Here is a 26,266-nt window from a genome sequence, read left to right on the forward strand (position 1 = left end):
CTGTTCTGATGAACCCAAGACAGGAGGACAGCTATGTGGTTCGCATAAGTGGCTGGTATAGATTTGGGGGGGACCCATGCCTTTACTTGTTTGCACAGGGTCTCACCTTAAAACCAAAGGGTGCAAGGGTCACATGCCTGATGAAGGGGTGCTGTGCAGCCCCAACATACATCATATATTTGGATTGTTGCCTTTTTCTACTGTTTTATCATGATTTTAAATCTACATGTTAATAAAAATTGATGTTTTTTATTATATACTTTCTATATGTGGTTGATATTGTTCTTTCTAGTGGTCCCCAATATAAGTCCCATTTACTTGCCCCAATTTTGTTAACTTCAAAGTCTGGTCTCAGGTGGCCATGTTCGTCTAAGGCTGTCATTACTGTTCTGTGCTTTTCAGGAAGGAACAGATGCCAACTAGACATGTGCAGGATGAAAAAATTTGTTTTGGTTCGTTTCGATTCGTTATTTAATTAAATTCGTTTAGTTAAGTTTGTTGCATTCATTACATTCGTTTTCGGGATTCATTTCGTATTCAAAAAAATTCTACCGCATTCAAAATAATTCTAACGCATTCGAAAATAAATCTACCGAATTCGAAAAAAACGATCAAATTCGAAATAATGCTACCACATTTAAACAAAACTATATATAACCATTTCCTGAAATTCAAAATTTGTATAGAATGAAATTGAATTTGAAGAGAAAAGATTAAATTAGAATAAAAAAAAATAGAAAGAATAGTATAAAAAAACAATAGCACAGAACAGAATTTTTTTTTTATATATCTCTATATATAGAGATATATATATGCATATAACGGGCTGGATTCACGTAGATCGGCGCATTTTTACGGTGGCGTAGCGTAGCGTATTTACGCTACGCTGCCTTAAGTCAGAGAGGCAAGTGCTGTATTCACAAAGCACTTGCCTCCTAACTTACGGCGGTGTAGCGTAAATGGGGCCGGCGTAAGCGCGCCTAATTCAAATGAGGATGAGGGGGGCGTGTTTTATGTAAATGATTGGTGACCCGACGTGATCGACGTTTTTTATGAACGGCGTCGTATCCTAGCTAGGTTTAAGTGTATCTCAGTTTGAGCATACACTTAAACTTACGACGGGCTTAGATTCCGAGTTACGTCGACGTATCTACTGATACGCCGGCGTAACTCTTTGTGAATCCAGCCCAACATCTTCTAAAATATGAATTTTGTATAGAATGAAATCGAATTCCAATAGAAAAGATTAGAATAGAATAGAAAATAATAGACAAGCATAGAAAAACAATAGAACAGAATAGAAAAAATAGAAAAAATATATAATATATTCTATTCTAAACTTTTCTATTCGAATTCATTCTGTACCAAATTCGAATTTCGGAAGATGGTTTATATATATATATATATATATAAACATTTTTTTTCTATTCTGTTCTATTGTTTTTTTCTATTCTAGTCTATTCTATTAGAATTCGATTTTATTCTATTTATTTATATTTTTATATATTTATATATATAACCATTTTCAGAAATTCTAATTATGAAATTCTAATTACATATAGAATGAATTAGAATAAAATAATAGAAAATAATAGAAAAGAATAGCATAGAAAATATATATTATATTTTATTCTATTCTGTTCTATTGTTTTTCTATGCTATTCTTTTCTACTCTAATCTTTTCTATTCAAATTCGATTTTACGCTATATGAAATTCGAATTTCAGAAGAGGTTTTATATATATATATATATATATATATATATATATATATATATATATATATATATATATATTACATTATATTTTTTCTATGATCTTCCGAAATTCGAATTTCGTATAGCATGAATTCACATTCGAATAGAAAAGATTAGAATGAAATAGAAAAGAATAGAATAGAAAAATAGAACAGTATTATATATATATATATATATATATATATATATATATATATATATATAAAACATTTTCCGAAATTCTAATTTTGTATAGAATGAACTTGAATTTGAATAGAAAAGAGTAGACTAGAAAAACAATAGAACAGAACAGAATAAGATACAATATATGTTATATTATATATTCTATTCTGTTCTATTGTTTTTCTAGTTTCTTCTTTTCTACTCTAATCTATTCTAATCTTTTCTATTCTAATTCAAAATCATTCTATACATCAGAAAATGGTTATATATATATATATATATATATATATATATATATATATATATATATATATATATATATATATATATTAGGGTTAGGGTTAGGGTTAAAAGATAAGAATAGAAATAGAAAATAATAAACTTGAAAAACAATAGAACAGAATATAATAAAATATAACATATATGATATATTATATTTTATTCTGTTCTGTTCTATTGTTTTTCTAGTCTATTCTTTTCTATTCTAATCTTTTCTATTCAAATTCAAATTCATTCTATACAAAATTCGAATTTCGGAAAATGGTTACCGTATTTATCGGCGTATACCGCGCACTTTTTTGCCCTGAAAATCAGGGCAAAATCGTGGGTGCGCGGTATACGCCGATACCCGCTTTCCCGCGCTGAGTTTTGAATACTGCGCCGACATATACCGAGCGCAGTACACTCGGGTATAGTCGGCCAGTCTCGGCTCCTTCCGCGCTCACGTCCAGGACGTACAGGACGTGAGCGCGAGTGTTGCCGAGCCTGCCCGACAATATACAAGTGTACTGCGCTCTGTATATGTCGGCGCAGTATTCAAACTCGGCGCGGGAAACGAGCAGGGAGGACGCGAGGACGCCGCAGAAGGACACCGGACCCGACGAAGAGGACACCCGAAGCCGCAGAAGGACGCCGGACCCGACGAACAGGACACCAGAAGCCGCAGACGGACGCCGGACCTGACGAGGCCGCCGATGGATGCCGCGCAAGACACCAAAACTGTAAGTACAAAAAAAACGTTTTTTCCACAGGATTCGGGGCCACTTTAGGGGTGCGCGGTATACGCGGGAGCACGTTATACCGCGATAAATACGGTATATATATATATATATATAAAATAGGGTTAGGGTATTCATATTTATATATATAACCATTTTCCGAAATTCTAATTTTGTATTCAATGATTTTGAATTCTTTTGTATTCAAATTCAAATTCATTCTATATGAAATTCGATTTTTGGAAGATGTTAGAAAATATATAATATATATATTATTTGAATACAAAAGAATTCAACATCATTGAATCCAAATTCGAATTTCGTATGGAATGAATTTGAATTTGAATGCAAAAGATTAGAATAGAAAATAATAAAGAATAAACTAGAAAAACATGTATCATATTTTATTCTATTCTGTTCTATTGTTTTTCTATTCTATTCTTTTATATTTTCTATTCTATTCCAATTAATAATCATTCTATACTAAATTCGGAAAATGGTTAAATATATCTATAAATATTAGGGTTAAGGGTTAACCCTAACCCTATTATATAAATATATAACCATTTTTCGAAATTCAAATTTCGTATAGAATGAATTTGAATAGAAGAGATTAGAATAGAATAGAAAAGAATAGCATAGAAAAACAATAGAACAGAATAAAAAAAATGATATATTTCTATGCCATTCTTTTCTATTATTTTCTTTTCTATTCTTTTGTATTCTTTTCGATTCTAATTCATGGGCTAGTACAGAGGTATTGAATAAGGAGACCAAACAACAATTTGATACAACATTTTTATTTAACTTTGGTAAAATTGGCCACGGTGTCATCCATAAAATGTGGGGGCGGGGTTACAAAAATTTTCTCAATAAATAAATTAAATTACAAAAGGCCAAATTGGCTAAACTTAAAACTTTAAAATCAAATTAATTTCTGTCCATCCAGCAAAAGCTGGACGACTACTCCCCCCATACAGACGACCCCATGACTTATTATGACAAACTGACAGGTAAGGGTGGGCGGGCGGGCGATGCTGCTTGTCAGGAGATGTGACTGAGCAAATCGCCTCAGCCTCTCCCTTATATAGGCTCGTCCAGTGCGGGTTTTACCTCACGCGAACGGACCTATCAGAGAAGGGGGCTGCCGCAGCTGACCAATCAGAGGCTGTTACTACCCCAGAGCGCGGCAGCCCACTTCTCCCTCTGCTCTATCCCATGCAGGCTCAGCATACTGCCGTAGCCTCACATGGGCTAGTACAGAGGTATTGAATAAGGAGACCAAACAACAATTTGATACAACATTTTTATTTAACTTTGGTAAAATTGGCCACGGTGTCATCCATAAAATGTGGGGGCGGGGTTACAAAAATTTTCTCAATAAATAAATTAAATTACAAAAGGCCAAATTGGCTAAACTTAAAACTTTAAAATCAAATTAATTTCTGTCCATCCAGCAAAAGCTGGACGACTACTCCCCACCGGCCGGGGCCAACCGCGAAGCTGTTGGCCGAGGCCCCCCCACCACCGTGGCTGATTCGATCATGGACTGGATACCCATATTAAAAATGTCCAGGCCAATGCCTGACAGATGAATTTGGTCAACCCGAAACAACCCAGGCAAAAAACCCTCTAACTCGGAATGACGAAAGGAAGAGCCACCAATTGAAGGCATAAAACTATGAATCGTCCTATTTAGCCGTCTGCGGATTCTATCCACGTAGAAAAGGGTGCCGTGCGGCGACCATAACAGCCTGGGAACCATCTCAGAATATACTAACACTGAACCTGGGAACATTTGAGTTATGGAATAGAGATCCCTTTTCATTTCACATAACAAGTCCCATGTGTTGAATTTACCCAAGTCATTAGCCCCCACGTGGATAACTATCACTTGGGGTTGAGGCCAGACAGAAGACAAATAAGCTAGGTGGTCTTTTAAATTGCGCCACCGCATACCTCTAACACCTGACCATAAAATTAAAAATAAATCAGGATCAAGCCCCAGGTTAGCAGAGTATGATCTGGATCCGGAGTGCTTGTAAGCCCAGAACACGTAGGAGTGACCTATGACCCAAGCGATATTCCTGGATAAATCTGAAAGAGAATCATAAAGTTAGAAGACTGGGACGAACATATAACTTATATCTATTGCTGCCCCACCTGCCCACTTTTTTAACCTTACTCTCTGAAAAACCTATAGAATCAGCTGTGGTGGCAGCGCCAATTCGGAAAGAATGGGAAGAAAATTGGTACCCAGATAAATTCAAGCGCTTCAAACAGGAGGCCAAAACAGCTGAGAACTGGTACCTAGTTAGAGAGGACAAGTCTTCATGAATAAAAAAGGAATCGTTACTCAATGGTCTGACCAAAAGATAATTACGAACATGAAACACGGGACAGATAGCCTCATTAGGAGAACTGGATAAAGAAAACCACTGGCCAACCTGAGAGGACTTTGATCTGGACAAAAACAGACGGACAGAACCGACGTCAAACTGAACATGAGAAAAACGGAGAAATGAAAAAGCGTTTCTATTTGCTGCAGTAAACTCACCTAACCGAAGGGCTCCAAAGAATGCTATAGAGAAAGCAGCCTTAAAAAGCAAAGATTCGAAATTGGATGAGCAGACATCTTGAAGGATCTGAAGAAGATCGATCAAAATGGGGATAGATATGGGACGCCTATTATCTAAAGAGGGCCTAGACTTTTTGAGGCCCTTCAAAACCTGGGTGACCTGAAAGAAAGAGGTAAGAGCAGGAAGGCCTGCAAACTTAAGGAAAAAAGAAACTCCAGCCAATATTTTACCTATGGAAGCCGGGGACAGATTAGACTGAATGAGAAAGGACAAAAAAGACAAAGCCACGTAAGAAGATACATCTAGTGGATCCAAACCCAATGGTTGACAGAAAGAGCACCATTTGTGCCATGAAAGCCTATAATCCCTCCAGGTGTTTTCCGCTACTGAAGCCTTGAGATTCCGGAATATTATTCCCAAATTAAGCCCCAGAGGAAGTCTGGGCAAGGGGTGCCATGTTGATCCGCTGATGGCGCCAACTCTCGGAATCTCTTGAACTGTGAACGAGATAAAGAATCTGCTATGTTATTTTCTTTACCTGCAATATGCTCAGCTCTCAACCATATATTACAGTTCATACAATGAAGTACAAGGAAACGCAATAACCTCAGAACGGGATCAGACTTAGAGGACAGAGTATTGATGGCAAAAAAGACACCTTTATTATCCGTATGAACTAAGATTCTACGATTCCTAAAGATGTCTTCCCACACAACCACCGACACAATCACTGGAAAGAGCTCCAACAGAACTAGATTTTGAAGTATCTCCTTCTGGAGCCAATCAGGGTGCCAGGACTGGGCGCACCAGCGCCCATCCAAGAAAGCCCCGAACCCAGCAGAGCCAGCTGCATCGGTGAAGAATTCCAACTGAGAACTATTAATAAAGTCCATTTGCCAGGCCGAGGAACCATTAAACTCATTTAAAAAAGCATCCCAAATTCTTAGATCATCCTTGATGCTTTTTGAAATTCGGAAATGAGCGTAAGGGTTCACCATACCTTTTATGGCTAACGAGAACCTGCGCGAAAATACCCTCGCCATAGGGATGACTCTGGCTGCAAAAGCAAAAAGACCCAGCAAAGATTGTGCCTCCTTTAAGCACACCTTCTTACTGACAAGAAAGGTTGCAATCATAGACTTCATTTTATGTATCTTCTGTTGTGGCAATCTGAATTCCATTCGTTCGGAGTCAACCGTGATCCCCAAAAATTCAATAACTGTCGTGGGAAAAACTGTTTTCTCCTGGGCCAGAGACACGCCAAAGTCATGACAAACGTCAAAGAAAACCTGTAAAGCTTCCATACACACTGATGACCCCCGGGGACCTAAAAACAAGAAGTCATCTAGATAATGTAGGATAAGGCCTTGAGGGATAACGACTGACACGACCCAATGTAAGAAGGAGGAAAAAGCCTCGAAATAAAAGCATGACATAGAAAACCCCATTGGCATGCATTTATCAAAATAATATTTATTCAAAAATTGAAAACCCAAAGAATTGAAGCCTTGTGGATGCACGGGAAGAAGGCGGAAAGCCGACTTAATATCAGCCTTTGCTAGCACAGCCCCTTGCCCTGCTTGCCTCAAAAGACACAAAGCCTCATCAAATGAGGCGTAGCAGACTGGAGCCTCCACAGAGGCAACTTCGTCATTGAGTGACGAATGCGGTGGGTAAGATAGGTGGTGGATCAGTCTGAACGCACCCAGCTCTTTCTTGGGTACGATGCCCAAAGGGGACAACCGGAAATTAGAGAATGGCGGGTCATTAAAGGGGCCAGCCACCCTACCCTCAGACAATTCTTTGCAAATTTTCTCAAGCACTAAGTTAGAGTGCATGGATACCGATAGTAAATTTTTAACTGGTGTACACCCTGAACCAGTAAAGGATGGCACTAAGAAACCATTGGCAAAACCTTCAGTTAGCAGAGCCGCCATCCTGTGGTCTGGATAGCGCTCGAGCCATGGGCGCATTCTTGCCAGGCTCACCGGAGTCGGGGCCTTTCCCATCTGTGTCCTTGGGTCCTGAATGAGAGGAACTAGCGGCAGCTTTACGAAAACATCTGCTCGCCGCGTGAGTACCGCCACAATAAGAACACTCATGTTTGTATCTACAATTCAATAAGAATTTACATTGACCCTCATTGAATGCAAAGCATACACCCTTCCTGACTGGACTCTGACCATTTGAAGCGGGGCGAGGGGTGAACTGGGGCCTAGGTGGCAGCATAAGGTTTAACCATAAACCAACGTCCTTAGCCCCCCAATGCAGCGATGGGTGCACAGCTAGTTTTTGACGGAAATTCTCGTCATATGAGAACCATGCGGAGCCGCCAAAGTGGCGAAAGGCCTCCGCAATAATATCCAGGTGTTGGAATAAACCTGAGCACTTCCCCGGGAAGCGTTCTCCCATAACTGCTGAATAGATACAGAACGCTTGCAGCCAGTTTTGAAATGTCTTAGGAACCGCTCTCCTCCTATCTTCCTCTGTTCTTTCGCTGGACTGCCTGTCAGATTTAGCCAAAAACTCCTTAGAAGCAGGGAGAAGTGATAATATATCGAGATATTCACCCCTCCAAATTTTTTCTTTGACTGACTTAGACAGATGAAAACCCAGCGGGGATAAACTGCAAGGGAGGGGTTCCTTAAAGGAAGACTCGCTGACCATAGCAGCCGAGGATCTGAGGGGTAAAGTATTATTAACAGCAGGACACCTCACACTCGATCTGACAGTAACATCCTTATTTAGCAGAGAGGGATGACCAGCCTCATGCCACACCACACCAACCTCCTCCATATCAATAGCATTATCGCTATTTCCAGCACCAGTCTCCTGTGCACTCTGACTTACTGTGCATGCCTGAGTACTCAGACTCTCACCTGGTTGCACATACATATTTACATTTTGTGAGGTAAAATCCGCATCATGTATACCTTTGAACTGCTGCACAATGACAGACAAAGATTCAATTAGACTAGAAAATGCAGATAACTGGTTAACATTACTGAAAACAACTTCAGGTAAAACATGCTCACCCAAGTCCCCAGGAGGGGGGGAAGAGGCAGCGCTGCTCCCTTGCTGGCAAGAAGCACCTCTTGTTGCAGCTCCCTCAGCTTGAGGAGCTAAATTATTGGTCTTACATTTCTTTTTTCTTCCAGGCTGTTTCCTGGGGGCGCCCACGCTCATCTCTGGTACTGCAGCTGGGCTGACAGATAAAACAGAGCCACTCTCCTCAGACAGGCAACGCTTCAGCCACTCTTCACCTCCCCTGCTCTCCGCCTTCTCTAGGAGTCTACATAAGAGCTCCTCACGGCTGTCCTGCACAGCGCGCTTCATCCTGAGAGAGAGGGAGAGGCGGGCGATGCTGCTTGTCAGGAGATGTGACTGAGCAAATCGCCTCAGCCTCTCCCTTATATAGGCTCGTCCAGTGCGGGTTTTACCTCACGCGAACGGACCTATCAGAGAAGGGGGCTGCCGCAGCTGACCAATCAGAGGCTGTTACTACCCCAGAGCGCGGCAGCCCACTTCTCCCTCTGCTCTATCCCATGCAGGCTCAGCATACTGCCGTAGCCTCACATTCTATACGAAATTCAAATTTTGGAAGATGGCTTCAGAAGTTGGAATTTCATATAGAATGAATTTGAATTAGAATAGAAAAGATTTGAATAGAAAATAATATAAAAGAATAGACTAGAAAAACAATAGAACAAAAGCGAATAAAATATTATATTGTATTCTGTTCTATTGTTTTTCTAGTTTATTAACTTTCTATTATTTTCTATCCTATTCTAATCTTTTATATTCCAATTCGATTTCATTCTATATGAAATTTGAATTTTGGAAAATGGTTATATGTAAAAAAAAATCGAATGTGGTAGTTTTTTCTAATTTAGTAGATTGTTTTCAAATGCGGTAGAATTTTTTTTCGAATGCAGTAGATTTTTTTCTAATCGAATAATTTTTTTTAAATTTGATCGACTTTTTAGGAATTCGGTCAAATTTTTTTCAAATTCTAATATGAAACTAATCTTTTATAATCTTTTCTATTCAAATTCGATTTCATTCAATAAGAAATTCGAATTTCGTATAAAATGAATTCAAATTCGAATAGAAAAGATTAGAATGGAATAGAAAAGACAAACAAGAGAATAGAATAAAATATAATATATATTATAATTGATTCTATTCTGTTCTATTGTTTTTCCAGTTTATTAACGTTTCTATTATTTTCTATTCTATTCTAATATTTTCTATTCCAATTCGATTTCATTCTATATGAAATTTGAATTTTGGAAAATGGTTATATGTAAAAAAAAATCGAATGTGGTCGTTTATTCTAATTTAGTAGATTTTTTTCAAATGCGGTAGTTTTTTATAATTTGGTAGATTTTTTTCAAATGTGGTAGAATTCTTTCGAATGCAGTAGATTTTTTCTAATCTAATAAAATTTTTCAAATTTGATCGACTTTTTAGGAATTCGGTCAAAATTTTTTCAAATTCTAATATGAAACTAATCTTTTATAATCTTTTCTATTCAAATTCGATTTCATTTAATAAGAAATTCAAATTTCGGATAAAATGAATTCAAATTCGAATAGAAAAGATTAGAATGGAATAGAAAAGAAAAACACGAGAATAGAATAAAATATAATATATATTATAATTGATTATATTCTGTTCTATTGTTTTTCTATTCTTTTATATTTTAGTTTCCATAAATTTAAATTATTTTCCAATCTATTCTAGAATTCAAATTTATACTATTCGAATTTCAGAAGACTGTCATGTTCTATTTTATTACATTCTATTAACTTCTGTTCTATTCTTTTTGATTCTATTGTTTTTCGATTTCTATTTTTTAAAATTCGATTTGAATTTGTTTTCAAATTCGATTCAAATTCGAATTTCGTTCGCGTTTTTTCAAATTTGTTTAAATTCGTTAATTTTGTAATTCGGAAATTCGGATGCATACGAATTTCCGAATAATTAAAAATGTGTCCGAATTTGAATTCGTAACTAAACTAAATGCACATGTCTAATGCCAACTGTCTTCAGGATCATTCAAGGCAAACCTTCAGTAGACCAACCAGGCATGAAGCTGTAACTGATCTAACTCTAACTATGAAGCAAATTGACCTCCTTCAGAGAGTTAGCTAAAGGTCCAGATGACAGCTCTCCAGATCATTCAGAGATAGATGACATAAGGGGTCTTCTGCTTAGTTTTTCCCCAAATTGTTCTTGATTAGTGTAGGTAAGCCTTTATCGCTTACATTAGTCAAATTACAGTACAGCGTTTTTGACTCAACTTCAAACTGAAGTTATATAAAGGACATTGCAGCTAACCATCAATGTCCTGTGGCATCTAGCTTGGCAGTAGCAAGTATAATTATGAGATAGCTTGTATCTGATTGTCCTCTAACTGTGCACTATAACGTATTTCAATACATCTACTACATCCACTTTAGGCCCAGAAACTTTAGCTTGCGGGTGGGGTAATTCTTCTCAGCAGGAATGAGGCCCCATCTCAGATGTCTGTCTGTGTTCTTGATATACATTGTAACATCCCAACAGTCCTCTGCTGGCTTCTATATTTTTTAGGGCTAATCTGGGTCAGGGGTATGGTCAGGGATATGGGTCAAACTCATGCTTTATCTGCAAAAAGGCCAGCTAACACTGGCCAGACTACTCCTCTTGTATGGACTTTTTAGCCCCACTGGCTTGACAGGCCCAGTCAGCAGTCATTGAGTCATCTTTATCTTCTTCTGTCTTCAGGAGCTCAAAGAATGGTTGGACTATGTTAACAAACCCCTCCATGAACAACCTATAATAGGAACAAAATCCAAAAACTGACATCAGTTTGGTAATATTTCAGGGTTTTGGCTAAGAGTCGATGGCTTCCAGCTTCTTAGGATCAGTTGCCACTTCCTCCGAGGATATGACAGGCTTCAGCCCTTATTTGTGAAGATGTTTAATTTTTCATTAATCATTGTTAGATTTCAGGAATATACTCGAAGAGTACTATCAGGTCATCTAGGTACAACACCTCAGTCAGGTTCATGTATCCCACTGTCCACTGTCCCACTGTCAGAGCTTAAAAAAACAAAGCCCTCCAGTTAGGCTTTCCTGCTGAACTCATAGAAACCAACAGGCAGATGAACGCAATATTCTCTCTATCTTGGGGGGGGGCATATAAATCTGATGGTGCCTATTCCTCAAGTCCAACACCCTGAACCACTTGACCCCAGGCAGGCACTGTAGTGCATCTTCTATTAGTTAAGTGGTGTACTGATCAGGAACAATTCTCTGTTTGAAGGTGTGATAGTTGATGCACAATCTGATGGACCCATCCATCTTCTGGAACACCACTTTAGAAGAAACATAGGAAATGCTAGACCAATGTTTTTTAAATGGAGTTTGAATAGCCATTCACAGTGCATTCATATATGCCTAACAGTGGCTTTAATATATCTCCTGCAGCCTGGCAAAGAGATCAGGTGTTAGGTGTGGAGGTGAAGGGTGGGAAATACTAGTTAGAGAAGGCTCTCCACTCTCCCCCTTTGTCCAATGGGTGGGCCCAAGTTCCAGGTTTTTAGATAACGGGTGACCTCTTTAGTCTACTCCATAATGTACCCCAGATTGGGGTATTCATTGGGTAGAACTGCTTTACTGGAATCACTCCTTTGGCTACACCCCACCAAAACAGATGGTGAGATGGGGGTGGCTACTTTCACCTGCCCCATCAGCATTTGGCCCTGTAACAACTTAGGGACGTCAGTGGGATTCTCCCTCAGGCCTGTAACAATACTTTCATCAGACTAATTTGGAGATTAGCTCTATTTCAGAGTCCTTCTTGCCCTTTGGATCAGTTTCAAGGATAATGTAAAGGGCCAGTTTGTCCCAGCTTAATTGGACTAAACCACAGAGACAAGTCACTTCTCCTAGCTGCAGGACTTTTTCTCTACCCTTCACACTCAGCTGGGACCTTCTGCTTTCTTACCAAATGTTGGTACACCGATCGCAGCATGGGGTTCACATCCTTCAATGCTGAATCACATTCTGAGATGAGGGATCTTAGGAGTCACCATACCATGTTTGTAATCATCCCCAACATTAAATATTTCTTGATGGAGCTGAGGGGCAAAAGACACATTATGGCAAGTGTATTGAAGAATCCTGGTTGTCTGATGGGATTCAAACACAAACTTAACTGGGAGACACCGATCATATGTGAATCTCTCAGTTCTGATTAGACATTTGTTTAGTTCCAAATTCGTTTTTCGCCGAAATTCAACAAATTCTTTAATTCGAAATGTCACAGCTTCCTTTTTAACCCAAGTTGCCCTGGGTACCTTCTTGTGACCATGGCTTCAGGTAAGTAAAATGGGCATTAGGATAGATTTGTTTTGAATACCAGCAGTTGGTTAGTGAAGGGAGGAATATAGGGGGGTTGCTAATATTCTGGAGTTGAATCCTAAGCTTTCAATAAGCCTTTGCTTTTTCTGGGTCTCCAGAATGTCTGACTTATCCAATGCTGTTTAGCCTGCTGCATCACATCAATTAAAAAAAAAAAAAAAACTCTTCACCAGAAACCACTGACTGAATTCCTGAGAAGAGTCTCAATCACTGGTAACCAGACCCAGAGTTAGAAGGGCTGCTCATGGTCCAGGGCTGCAATGAATTTGGCTATGGGTGTTGGTGCAGGGATTCTTTTTGTCAATGCTGTCTGACTTGTATGCTCAGGATTGTTAGTTGTCATTCTGGTTTGAACTTAGCAAGCGTCAACATTGCTTATCAACTGTAGACTGGTTCCCTGAAAACAGGCTGGGATGCCTCTCCCCCACTCCAACAATGCATACGTGTGGAAGGTGGTCTGATCCACTTTGGTATCCAACCTGAAAACTCTACTGTCAGGTGCCAGGGCCAACACTGCTTTAAAACAGTTTTTCAGGCAGTGATGTCCCTTCTAATCCCAAGGTTTAACAGTGTAAACATTCACACGTGGCTAAAGGCCACTCCAGATGCTTAGGCAGCTCCATTTATCCACATGCTCTCCCTTCATCTCAGCTCTCTCTCTCTCCTCCATCCAGTGGGTGTGCCCAAGTCCCAGGTTTTCAGCTAACAGATACTTCAATAAAAAGTCATAATTTTTCAATACTTGGTCTACTCCAAAAATGGCCACCACTCCCCATGTACTCTGGGTACTTTACAGTTCAACACTATCTACACTGCAGAAAGGGAGCAATAAATCGCAAAAAGGGGAAACATTCTGCGGATAGTTTGAATGAGCCATATGCTACAATACTAATACTTTGGTATACGTATTGCTTTAATGCAATTATACACCCAGCTAGAAAACTATGTTTCAAAAGCACACACATTTAGTGAGAAGTTCAATATCTTTGCATCCCTTAATCCAAAGCACAAACTATATTTACTTTCAGTCATGTATTACTCTGTAGTTGGCAAACATCTTGACGTACAGCTGGGATCTTAGCAAAAACATCCAACTGTTAAAATTAAGCTACTAATCTACAATGGATGGTTTGCATTTTCAGTGTAAAACTGTTAACAAAACCCCCACAAGGCTGAGATTCGCCTGTTTTGCTTCTTGGTGAAGTGAAACGGACTTGAAAGGAAAATAAAAACTGTGTCAGTCTCACTCTGTGCCAACTGACCCCATGGGATGAAACAGACAGATTTCCTGCTCTGGAGGGTCTTTCTTGAGAGTTTTTTTATTTCTAAAAACCTCAAGGCAGTCTTGCTCAACCATGTAGAAATAACAATTCCACCTACATAAAAGAGACTGCACAATGAGCAGACTTTCACTTTAGCCCAGTCTATGTGAACTCTCCTCAGTTTCTTTTTTAACTTTAGACTACATTGTACTTCAAGATACAATACGACAATGTTATGATGATGAAAAAAAATATTGGAGAAAAATGTAACTGACTTTATTTAGGAAGCCTCAAACACCGAACAGTTTTCTTATAGTGACTCATGTTAATTGTTTATTCTTATAAAATCTATAAGCAAAAAATAAATAGTTTTACATACAAATATTGTCAGGACATTTTTATATTTAACTGTGAAATGGAAGTAGACATGAACGTAGACACAGGTTTGCATTGCTCCTGTCCTTGCTGTCATTTTCAGACCTATATCCAGTCAAAGATTAGGGTGAACACCAAACTAATTTAACTAATACCTTGGCACTGTTGACCAAAATCTTAATATTTTTGAGGTTTAATAGCACTATAATAAGATTTGATAAATGAGGTCTTAGGGTGGGCTGGCTGGAGGAGAGAGTGGCTCTCTATGCGGATGATCTGCTGCTCTTTTTGAATGACGCTGGTGACTCTCTGCGGGGTGTACTGGATATCATGGATGCCTTCTCCGCCTTCATGGGTTTAAGAGTGAACTGGCACAAGTCTCAGTTGTTCCCAGTGGATGCGGGGGCCAGGTTCTCCTCACCCTCCTCTCTCCCACTTCAATGGGTTGAACAGTTCACTTATTTAGGTGTAGTTGTTTCAAGAGAGAGTGGGGACTTTGTGCGACTAAAGTTTTCTTTTATTCTCTCAGGCAACTCTTCCTTTCCTTTATTTGGGGGTCCAAGCCACCTAGATTCAAATATACCACTTTGACCAGGCCTGTGGACAGCGAGGGCTTGGCTCTCCCTGATTTCCACAAGTATAACTTGGCCACTTACTGTAGCTTGTGACCGCCCATTGGTGGCTGCAGCCAGACCTGACCTACTCTGCGACTGTGTTGGAGGCGGACATGGGTTCTCTGGAGGCATTGAGGGGGTTGCTATTCAGGGGGCCTAAAACGCCTCACCAGCTCACCCCTTCAATGCGTACCACTGAGGGAACCCCAGCCAAACTCTTGGTCTCCTCACACCCCCCTGTGGCTGAATCCTAACCTATCGCAGTTACATACCATCCCGGACCCGCAGGCCTGGGCCAAATACAAAATACTGACCCTTGAACATGTTATCATCAACAGAGAGCTCACTCCCTTTTACATTTTACGCACCAAATTTAATGTACCTGCACAGTCCCATTATAGGTATCTTCAAATTGCTCATGCCTACAGATGTAATTTTTTGGGCCAACCAGTTGAATTGGTATACTCTGAGCTCGAATCCACCCTCCGGGTAAGGGACATGGAGAAGCCCACGTCTCAGCTCTATGGATCCCTGCTGGTTGCTGTCGGCCCCGAGCTGTCCTCCCTCCACAGGAAATGGGTGGGGGATATACCGGGGCTGGATGAGGATGACTGGAGGGAGATTTGGGACTTTCCCTTCTCCCCTCTGGTCTCAGCAAGGGACAAATTAATACAATACAAAATTGTGCATAGAGCTCACTACACACCTCACAGGTTGCACCAGATGTCGCTGGCACATTCTCTGGCATGCTGGCGTTGCTCCTATCAACCGGGTGACTTTTTCCACATTTTTTGGGTCTCTCCGGCAATCAAACTTTATTGGAAAGAAGTTCTCCAGGTGATTGCTAAGGTCACTAAGACTCATGTTCCCTATGATCCTAAATATTGTCTGTTGGGGCTGGTGAAACAAATGTCAATAATTAGAACCAGGAAGGCACTCATATCCCTGTTACTATATTATGCTTGTAAGGCCATTTCGATGACCTGGAAACAATCGTCTCCCCCCTTCTGTCAGATTCTGGAAAAGCCTAGTAATTGCCAGTTTGCCCCTGTATAGGGTCACCTACTCGGGCAGGGGATGTCCACAAAAATTTGAGAAGGTATGGAACTGTTGGCTAGATTATAACACCACGGCAACTGATGCAGTAGCTAATGCCTAGATTGACAATATGTCTGCAGTTTGTTAGTTTATTGACCCAACTATTCTCATGCTGCACTCTCCTGTCGGTAACAATTTGATCACAGATTATCCTGAAATGACCCTCTCCCAACATTGGGGTTATAGTATAAGTTAAGTTAGGATGTTTAAGATGTGTGTTGTGCCCTGTTTTGGCATGTTGTCGCAACAGAGGAACTGCCCTTGCATGGGCAAATGTTCGGCCCCTGCATGGGCTAGTCTTGTATGCCAATGTAAACTTCAATAAAAAAAGATTTTGCAAAAAAAAGATTTGAAAAATTAGAGTTATTGACCGTGAGTGAAAGCTTCTACACAACAACAGACATTTATTGGTAAAGAGTAAAAATGTCTAAATCTGACAACCAGCAATCCATTTGGTTACAAACAAAGAAATATTATTAAGCAAGCTCTAACATAGTACTTTATACGGATAGTAAGAAAGAAAAGACATAAAAAAATTGGGCCCTCATGCACTGTTCAATTACCATTAAACAGTGCGTGAGGGCCCCATTCTGGTATCTGGTGTTCCAAAACTTCTCTTTACTTCTCCCTCAAAGTATCTGGACCTCTCCTACATTGGCTTGCATGGGGCTATCCTGATTGGTGGGCCTTTCTATTCTATATATTCTAATGTAGCTAATCTCTGCAGGATTGGATCATTCCCAATCCCCTCTAGTTGGAATAAGCCAGTCCCCTTTGAGTCAAATCCATTTTCGATGGAAAATTAAGTATGCCCATTTTGCAAGCTTTTTGAAGGGAAAATTACAAATGTACAGATCAAACATAAATAAATACATATGTCATTCATCTCAAGTGCATCAATAATGGCAAATAACTAATAATAGCTAAGAAATAATGTCCCAGTGCAGTTAAATAAATAATCCACTTCTGTGATCTGTTCTCCTTTAAATGTGGGGAATAAAACTGTGTGCTTCCACCAATCACCTCAGTGCGCACAGAACTCTTACCTCACTCCCATATAACAAGAGCCGTAAAATAGGGTTCCAGTTATATGGTCTGGTTATCCTTCCGTAAGGAAGCTTCATCTTTTATCTTACTGTTGGGTACTTGGCTAGAGGGTCTTAGCTTCTTCCAAAGTTTAGTTAGCCTCATTCATCCATATGTTAGAATAGAATAAACATAATGGCCCGGATTCACAAAGCACTTGTGCCAACGTATCTTAAGATACGCCGACGTAAGTACAAATGTGCGCCGTCCTATCTATGCGCCGACCCACATACTAAGATACGCCTAAAAATAGGCTTCCTATGACCGACGTAACTTGCCTACGCCGTCGTTTCGTGGGCGCATATTTACGCTGGGCGCATTTGCCGCTCCCATTGATTTTCTAAGCACATATGCAAATGAGGGAGATACGCTGATTCACGAACGTACTTCCGCCCGGCGCATAATATACGCGGTTTGCGTAAGTCATAAGTCCAGCCCAAACAAGTCTCTTCTGCTTGTTGCCTTTCTTTAGCAGTGGTTTTCTAGCAGATATTCTACCATGAAGGCCTGATTCACACAGTCTCCTCTTAACAGTTCTAGAGATGTGTCTGCTGCAAAAGGTGGCTACTTTGAAGAACCTAGAATATGAAATATATTTTCAGTTGTTTCACACTTTTTTGTTATGTATAATTCCAGATGTGTTAATTCATAGTTTTGATGCCTTCAGTGTGAATCTACAATTTTCATAGTCATGAAAATAAAGAAAACTCTTTAAATGAGAAGGTGTGTCCAAACTTTTGGTCTGTACTATACGCTACGGCGGCATAAATATGCGCCGATGTATATGAATCCGGGCCAATGCCTCCAGTAGTGTAGTGTGTTTAAAAAGCATCCATTTTTTAAAAGTAAAATTTGTGCTTACATAAATAACATATTACAACCACATTGAGTCCTGGATGGGCGAGCCACTTGAGCACATCGCTGGATAGAGATGGGGCTTAGGTCAGTATTGGGGGGGTTGAGGGAGGCTGCTGCACACATAATGTTTTTTTATCTTAGTGCATAGAATGCATTAAGATAAAAAAAAATTGCCTTTACAACCACTTTACATTTTATGTTGCTCACAACATTCCACATTTGTGTATGTGACCAAACCCAATGATACTGTTTAGTCATTCAGTTTATGGTATACTCAACTATCACACAGCACAGTATTAGGTTTATACTGTATAAATCAGGGTTAGCTGAGGTTGAGCAGCCTAAAGGGGCTAGTGATTGTCTCAATCCACATACCAAATACTAAAATACTGAAAACCACATACCAAATACTAAAACAAATGAAAATGATTAAACATACAAATAAGCAGAAAAATATAGGTGTATATCTAGAATAGTTTAAAGTGTACCATGTAACTGAGGGTTTAAATGAATAATCATCTGTATAAATTACCAGTGTTTAGCACTTTAGCACTTGGACATGTTTCAGCCACACTTAAGTCTAATGCACCTACTAATGTTTGGTGCAGAAACATTTTTAAAATATCATAATGCAAAAGACACACCACATTTTGTGATATTATTTATGGGTAGAAAATCAAAAAAGCACTCCCATTAAAATTAGATGATTAAAATGGTCACATCAGTTATATGTTATTTTGTTGTTCCCTGTGTTACATTTTCATTATAAGGATAATAATACAGAAAATATGATTAATTAAAATAGATATTCAAAGAATACCTAATATTACAGTGCAAAGCAGTAAGGCAGAAACTGATTTAATTTCAAAACATGACAAACAGGCCAGTGCTGTACCGTTCGTACAGCCAATTGTTCATAAAATTTTAAGAATTATCTGAATAGGCAGAAAGCCATGCAATGAGTGGTGAACAGGTGCCTTGGGGTCATAAATCATAATAAAGAGCTCGACAAGATGACAGAGACTAACAAGGTAATTATAACTTAAACACTGTAACGTGTAAAGAATTAACTACACTTTCTCTATGCTCTTCAGCTTTCAGTCTTTTAATCTGCTCACGGATATTCAGGCTTTAAGCAAGGAAAAATCATTTACATTCTCAGTACCTGTATACTGTTACCAACAGTTCGAAGATAGTCTGTGTCTGTTGCTTTACAGATTTGGACTTTATTGATTTTTTCCATGTTTTTAATCCATTTGTTTGCCTGGCCTTGAGGGTCAATCATAAGAGGCCATCGCTGAGCTGATGTCACAATAATGGCATTTTCTATGGAAAAACTGAGACAGATGTTAGTTAATACACATTCCTCTTTTTTCATATTTATCCTGTCTTTACCCAAAATTTGTTGTACAACAAAATAGCTGACATACTTGTCTTTTGGCAGCCCATGAAATTGCCATTCCATTATTTTCACAGGATCTCCTAAGGTGCTTGAGAGTGCAAATTCATCAGAGACAGGAATGTGTTTGTCTCTACACAATTTGAACCATTTTTTTAATATTTCCTTAAGGCAAAAAGAAATGAATACTATTTAGTAACAGGAAAACATGATTTTGATGAATAATGATTAGACTGAGTTTTTCTAGTGTTTTTTCCTGCATGTGTATTTTTTTAGACTTTCTTTCTTTTTCTAAACTGGTCCGTTTAAGCCACAAGTAAATTATATATATATGATTAATAAACAGACACAAATAAACTGCCTCCTGGTACTTCATTATTCCTTGTAGCTAAAGCTGAATATGTTCTTGGTCTGTGTACATTTGTCCAGTTAGTCTTCTTGGTCCATTTGCATTCTCTCACCTTGAGAAAAATAGTTTTACAACTTACCTTACCTCGTACTGCCTAAAGCCTGAAGTTGAAAGTTTCAGTATTCCTGCTAGAATTCTCAACCTAAAATATATCAGCTTCATAAATCTATATTTTATATTTTAGCTTTTTAGAATCTATATGCTAAATATATAAATTGAGAGACAACATTCTTAAGTTGATGTTAAATTGACAAAAGGATTCTTAAATCTCAAAGCTTGAATTCTTGAATTTACATAATCTGTAAGGTGGATCCCCACCCCCCAGTCCCACTGTACCTGAAGCCGGCGATCACCCGTTAGGAGACATTGGGTCAACGCTTCACCAATCTGGGGATTTGAAATCCCTGTGGCTTTCTCTCTTCTTCTCCCCCGCTGACAGGATGGGCTAGGTGGTTCTGATTGGTTGGTGCCGTTAATGTGATGCCGCCAACCAATTAGAATGTCTCCTATATGTACCTTTACGAGGTAGGTTTATGAGATTAAGAAGACTCTTGAACTGTGGAAGCTTTGTAAGGCAAGCAGAGGGCAATGACTAGTCACTAGTATTATCTATAGATTGCTTGTAGATGGTCTTTTTCCAATGACTGAGATGGTCATCTTTGCAAAAGGCAGGGCTTTGACTTCTAATTTTAGAGCCCCCCTATTACCTGGATATCTTATGACTAGTGGGGAAAGATTCACAGTAGGAGAAGTGCAAAATACACAGATTACCAGAATAAACAAAGTGGAATATGAGTTTTGACTTCAATAAGAAGTGCAGTGGGTAGCATAACATTGACATTATCATATCTCACTTAAACTCTTAGGAGACTAGTAGTCAGAGGCTCGGTGTGTTAGACAGTAATGTCACATTTCAAAAATATAGCCTTAAACTGTTACTAAACCCAAACAGTAAAATCAATCTGTATATGCAGAAAAGCATGCTTGTTATACTCACTGAGGAACTTAAGGGGTTAATCCTCTCAATTGTGTAAAGAGGCTACTTGATCCTGTATTCACAAATCCTCCCCTTCTTGCACTGCCCCAAAACATGTCCAGATAAGACAGAGTTGCTGGAGTCAGGCTGTACATGCTCAGTTTGATGTGTATTGCTAATTCTAAAGAGATTTTTTGTTTCTTGGGAGAGTGCATATGACCAGCACAGGGCTAATTAGCATTGTCCAGACAGAGGGTCAGGGGTCCGGCATCCTGATAGGGCAGCCAGTGCCTTGTGAAAACTCCCCCTACAAGCTTTAACCAGGCAGTGATAGAAGTCACAAGACTGCTATATACTGCTAATGATAAAAGGTATTTAGCAGTTTATATTTTGTGGTGGTGGGACCCTGTGCTACCTTAAAGATTGCTGGTTTACGCCAGATTTTGGAGAGAAAGACACACTGATTGCACAGCTGTGTGTTTGGCTATTTAGTTCTGACCTGACTATGGCTCAGGGCCCCACCCAACATAAATTAAGTCTGTTCCTGGGAGTCACGTGGACTCCCATCCCTCTGAAATGAGTCAGAGGCTGCATGGGCACATCCAAAGTATGTATGTCTGCAGGAGGCAGACGTCATTGGTGATTAAGCAGCAAGGCGCTGATCAGGAGTAAGCTAGGTGTGTACTTAACTCTAGAAAACTCTGTTTGTTCTGAGGATTAGACTTAAGGCCTAGGCTAAAGGCCTGAAACAGCCGGATGGCAAGAATGAAAACCAAGAGGCTAAAGTGTTGAGTATGCAAGATACAGTAATGGTGGAACCCCCTGTGATGGCTACTGATGTATTTGTGAACTTTTTGTGCTTTTAAATAAAAGTGGGCTACCAGGCCCTTAAAAATTCATACTGGACTGGCGTACTCACTAAAAACACACCTACCGCTGAAGTCTGATCACCCCAATCTTAAAATGTACTAAAACTATTGCATGTTCTGTGTATAGGGATGAGCCGAACACCCCCCCCCATTCGGTTCGCACCAGAACCTTTGAACGGACCGAACGTTCGCACAAACATTTAGAACCCCATTGACGTCTATAGGACTCGAACGTTCGAATTCAAAAGTGCTCATTTTAAAGCCTAATATGCAAGTTATTGTCGTAAAACGTCTTTAACCACTTAAGGACCGCCTCCTGCACATATACGTCGGCAGAATGGCACGGCTGGGCACAAGCACGTATATATACGTCCTGTACTTGTACCCAGCCGTGGGTCGCGGGTGCGCTCCCACGACCCGGTCCGAAGCTCCGGGACCGCGTGTCCCGCGAACCCGATCGCCGCTCGAGTGCGGCGATCGGTCCCCGGAGCTGAAGAACGGGGAGAGCCGTGTGTAAACACGGCTTCCCCGTGCTTCACTGTGGCGGCGTACCGATCGCGTCATCCCCTTTATAGGGGAGACACGATCGATGACGTCACACCTACAGCCACACCCCCCTACAGTTGTAAACACTCACACAGTGAACCCTAACTCCTACAGCGCCCCCTGTGGTTAACTCCCAAACTGCAACTGTCATTTTCACAATAAAGAATGCAATTTAAATGCATTTTTTGCTGTGAAAATGACAATGGTCCCAAAAATGTGTCAAAATTGTCCGAAGTGTCCGCCACGAAAAAAATCGCTGATCGCCGCCATTAGTAGTAAAAAAAAATAAAAAAATAAAAATGCAATAAAACTATCCCCTATTTTGTAAACGCTATAAATTTTGCGCAAACCAACCGATAAACGATTATTGCGATTTTTTTTACCAAAAATAGGTAAAAGAATACGTATCGGCCTAAACTGAGGAAAAGAAATTATATATGTTTTTGGGGGATATTTATTATAGCAAAAAGTAAAAAATATTGCATTTTTTTCAAAATTGTCGCTCTATTTTTGTTTATAGCGCAAAAACTAAAAACCGCAGATGTGATCAAATACCACCAAAAGAAAGCTCTATTTGTGGGGAAAAAAGGACGCCAATTTTGTTTGGGAGCCACGTTGCACGACCGCGCAACTGTCTGTTAAAGCAACGCAGTCCCGAACTGTAAAAACACCTTGGGTCTTTAGCCAGCATATTGGTCCGGGGCTTAAGTGGTTAAAGGGGTTGTAAAGACAAAAATATTTTCCTCTTGAATTAAAGTCTGACAGTAGCTGATAAATTAAAAAGTAATGTTTTGCATTATAACTAGTTAGATACCTGTTGAAATCGAGCTGTTTTATTCACCTCCAGCACTCCTGAATCACTATTCTCACTGACTTCCTGGTTTGCGGTGCGCATTCATTCTTGCTACATCATGGCCTTATAGGAACTACAGTTCCCATTAGGCTTAGCCTCCATGCCTGTGAGGCATAAGAGAGCATCTTCAGGCAGGGCTTTAGTCATAGGGAGGGGGTGAGCACATTCTGCTTTCCACCATGCAAAACAGCTCAGATGCTGGTGGAAAGCAAGAAGAGGAGTGACAGGAAATGGCATTTTCAAACCTGGATTACTGTATTTTGGAGGGCATAAGGAAAAACGAGGGAAGTTATATTTAAATGCTTTTGCTTACAGCAATCAATTGATCTAAGAAAAAATGAACATTTAGTGTTCCTTTAAGAACCCGGGTCTTGCCCCAGGGAACATGTATCAATGGAAAAAAAGTTTTAAAAACAGTAGTTTTTTCAGGAGCAGTGATTTTAATGATGCTTAAATAAAAAAAAATAAAAAAACGAAAAATTCCTTTAAATATTGTACTTGCTAGTACGGTCCTGAAAAAACAACAGTTTTAAAACTTTTTTTCCATTGATACATGTTCCCTCGGGCAAGACCCGGGTTCTCAAAGACATTTTTACAGGCATACTATAGACACCCAGCAGGTACAATATTTAAAGGAATTTTTTTTTTTTTTTAAGCATCATTAAAATCACTGCTCTTGCATCAGGAGCAGTGATTTTAATGATGCTTAAATTAAAAAAAATATAGCTGGGTGTCTATAGTATGCCTGTGATAATGTCTTTAAATAGCACAATCACCTGCCTGCCAGTAAATTAGGAATAACTGATCTAGCTAAACTATACAGTGTATAAATATATGTACAACACCTGGGATGTATATATATCCTCTACACACTGTAACATTAACTGACTCGCCTGCCTGCCTGCTTTATCTATTTGCAAAAAATGACACTCTCTCTGTCTCTCTCTGTTCTCTGTTAACTGCCACAACACACTACACAAGGCCGCCCTGCAGGCGGCCTTTTATAGTGTGGGGCATGTACTAAACCCCCTGAGCCATAATTGGCCAAAGCCACCCTGGCTTTGGTCAATTATAGCTCTCTGTTTTTTGCGCGCTGTGATTGGCCAAGCATGTGGGTCATAGTGCATGCTTGGCCAATCATCAGCCAGCGATGCCGCAGTGAATTATGGTCTGTGAAATGTAACTCAAATTTGGCGCGAAACGACCCGTTTTGTTTGTATGTCGACGAATGATCGAACATACGATGTTCGAGCCGAACATGAGTTCGACTCTAATACGAAGCTCATCCCTATCTGTGTACTATGGGAGACCATATATAGTGAAAGGGTCCTGGGTTTAGTAACACTTTAAGACAGTAAGCACAGGAATCCCTAGGCACAGAAAGCTCACAGCTATTTTTTCAGGAGGAATTTAACAGAAACTGTAAATCTTTCAGGGTTCTTTCGAAGCACAAATAACATTTCTACATGTTTCCTATAGCATAGAAAAAAAATCTTCATCTTTTGAGTTCTGGTTCACTTTATTTAGTGAAATATGTCATACGGATATTATAATTCAAACTGGAAGCACCATCCAGCGAAGTGGGAATGTATGTATGTATGTGCTTGGAAAAAGTATTTTGTATTTTGCAAATTTAAAGTTACACAAAAGTGAAGCCTAAATAAATTAGGTACAATTCATTTAAACTACAATAACCACTTAAAATGTTCTTAAACCCATGTCCATATACAATCGCACTATAATTCCTTTTCCATCTTTAAACTGTGTGCCTAGTGTTTACTGCCAGCTCATTTCCTGCTTGATAAAGCATGATGATTTTGTTTTTTATCAAAGCTTTCCAGATAGAACAGCTACTGCTACAATATGAAAAATTATTCAAATGTACTGATGTAAATTAAACAAACTAACCTCCTTAAAACATAATACAATATTATTTACCATGAAGATGAGAAAATGCTATCTCTAATCAAAAAGGATGTATTGACAGGGGTAATGATCTTTGCAGGGAATGAGATCTTTTTTTTTTTTTTTTCATTTTCTAAACCATTCATATAAAAGGACTACAATTGGTTTACTATATGGGCCATAGATAGAAGTATAGATGATTTGTTGTAACACACTCATACTTGTTATAAGAAAATCAACAAACATGTCAAAACAACATATCAGAATTAATGCTTTTACAGTTCCTTATATAAAGCTATCTAGAGTTAGTTTGACAACTGAGAACCAACAATGGGGGTTCAGTATAATAAGGCTCATTAAAATAGGAAAAACTGTTTGAAAGAATAGTAACTATTTTACTCAAAGCAAACAGTTACTGTTATTTGATTTGCCCTATAAAAGCAACTACACAACAATCAGTTGCTATGGGAAATACCTCCACTTTTCTAAATAAATTGTCTACATTGTGTAAAACAGCAGCCATTAGTTGTTAAATATTTTTTGGGAAATGATAGCCTACCAAATATGGATGAACAGATCCTAAAACTACATACCTGTCTAAATTCTGAAGTAAATGAACCTAAATAGGCCACAATACCAGCACTTAGCAACATATCTCCAACAATGTTCTGGTACGTATCTCCCAGTTGTGTAGCTATGCTCCTCCATCGTTGTTTTTCTCCACCAAGTCCATTAATTAGCTTTTCTGCTCGGTCCAGCTTCAACCTTAAATGATTAACAAATACGTTGTGAAAATGACTCTTACTGCATTATGAACACTTCTGTAACAGCATGGGTATTTTCTTCTTAATCGCATTACCGTACAAAGGTTTCTATCCAGCTGGTATTTTTGTACAAGAGCCAGTTGACAGGATAATTTACTGGAAATGATTAGGTTAGGGTTTTCAGATTCAGCAACTACTGTACATGTAGCTTAATTTATAGCTTTAATCTGGGTCTTTGGTTACATACAATTAAATTTTCCTAGTTACGTAAAATAGTATACTAGAAATCTATTACTATATTTTAAGTTTGATTTTATATATATATATATATATATATATATATAT

The 26,266-nt window shown here is 39.1% G+C and overlaps 1 protein-coding gene across 1 annotated transcript in view; it reads right to left on the reverse strand.

Moving 5' to 3' along the window:
* Positions 1-26,266, reverse strand: part of LOC120930418 (dynein heavy chain 3, axonemal-like) — a 530,045-nt gene that overhangs the window by 325,231 nt on the left and 178,548 nt on the right. Inside the window, exons 12-14 of the mRNA XM_040341605.1 lie at positions 25,751-25,922; positions 19,631-19,764; positions 19,366-19,537 (exon numbers count right to left, since the gene is read on the reverse strand). Coding sequence (XP_040197539.1) covers positions 19,366-19,537; positions 19,631-19,764; positions 25,751-25,922 — 478 coding nt within the window. The remainder of the gene's footprint in view (positions 1-19,365; positions 19,538-19,630; positions 19,765-25,750; positions 25,923-26,266) is intronic.

The sequence above is a fragment of the Rana temporaria genome, chromosome 3, assembly GCF_905171775.1.
Source record: "Rana temporaria chromosome 3, aRanTem1.1, whole genome shotgun sequence".
NCBI lineage: Eukaryota > Metazoa > Chordata > Amphibia > Anura > Ranidae > Rana > Rana temporaria.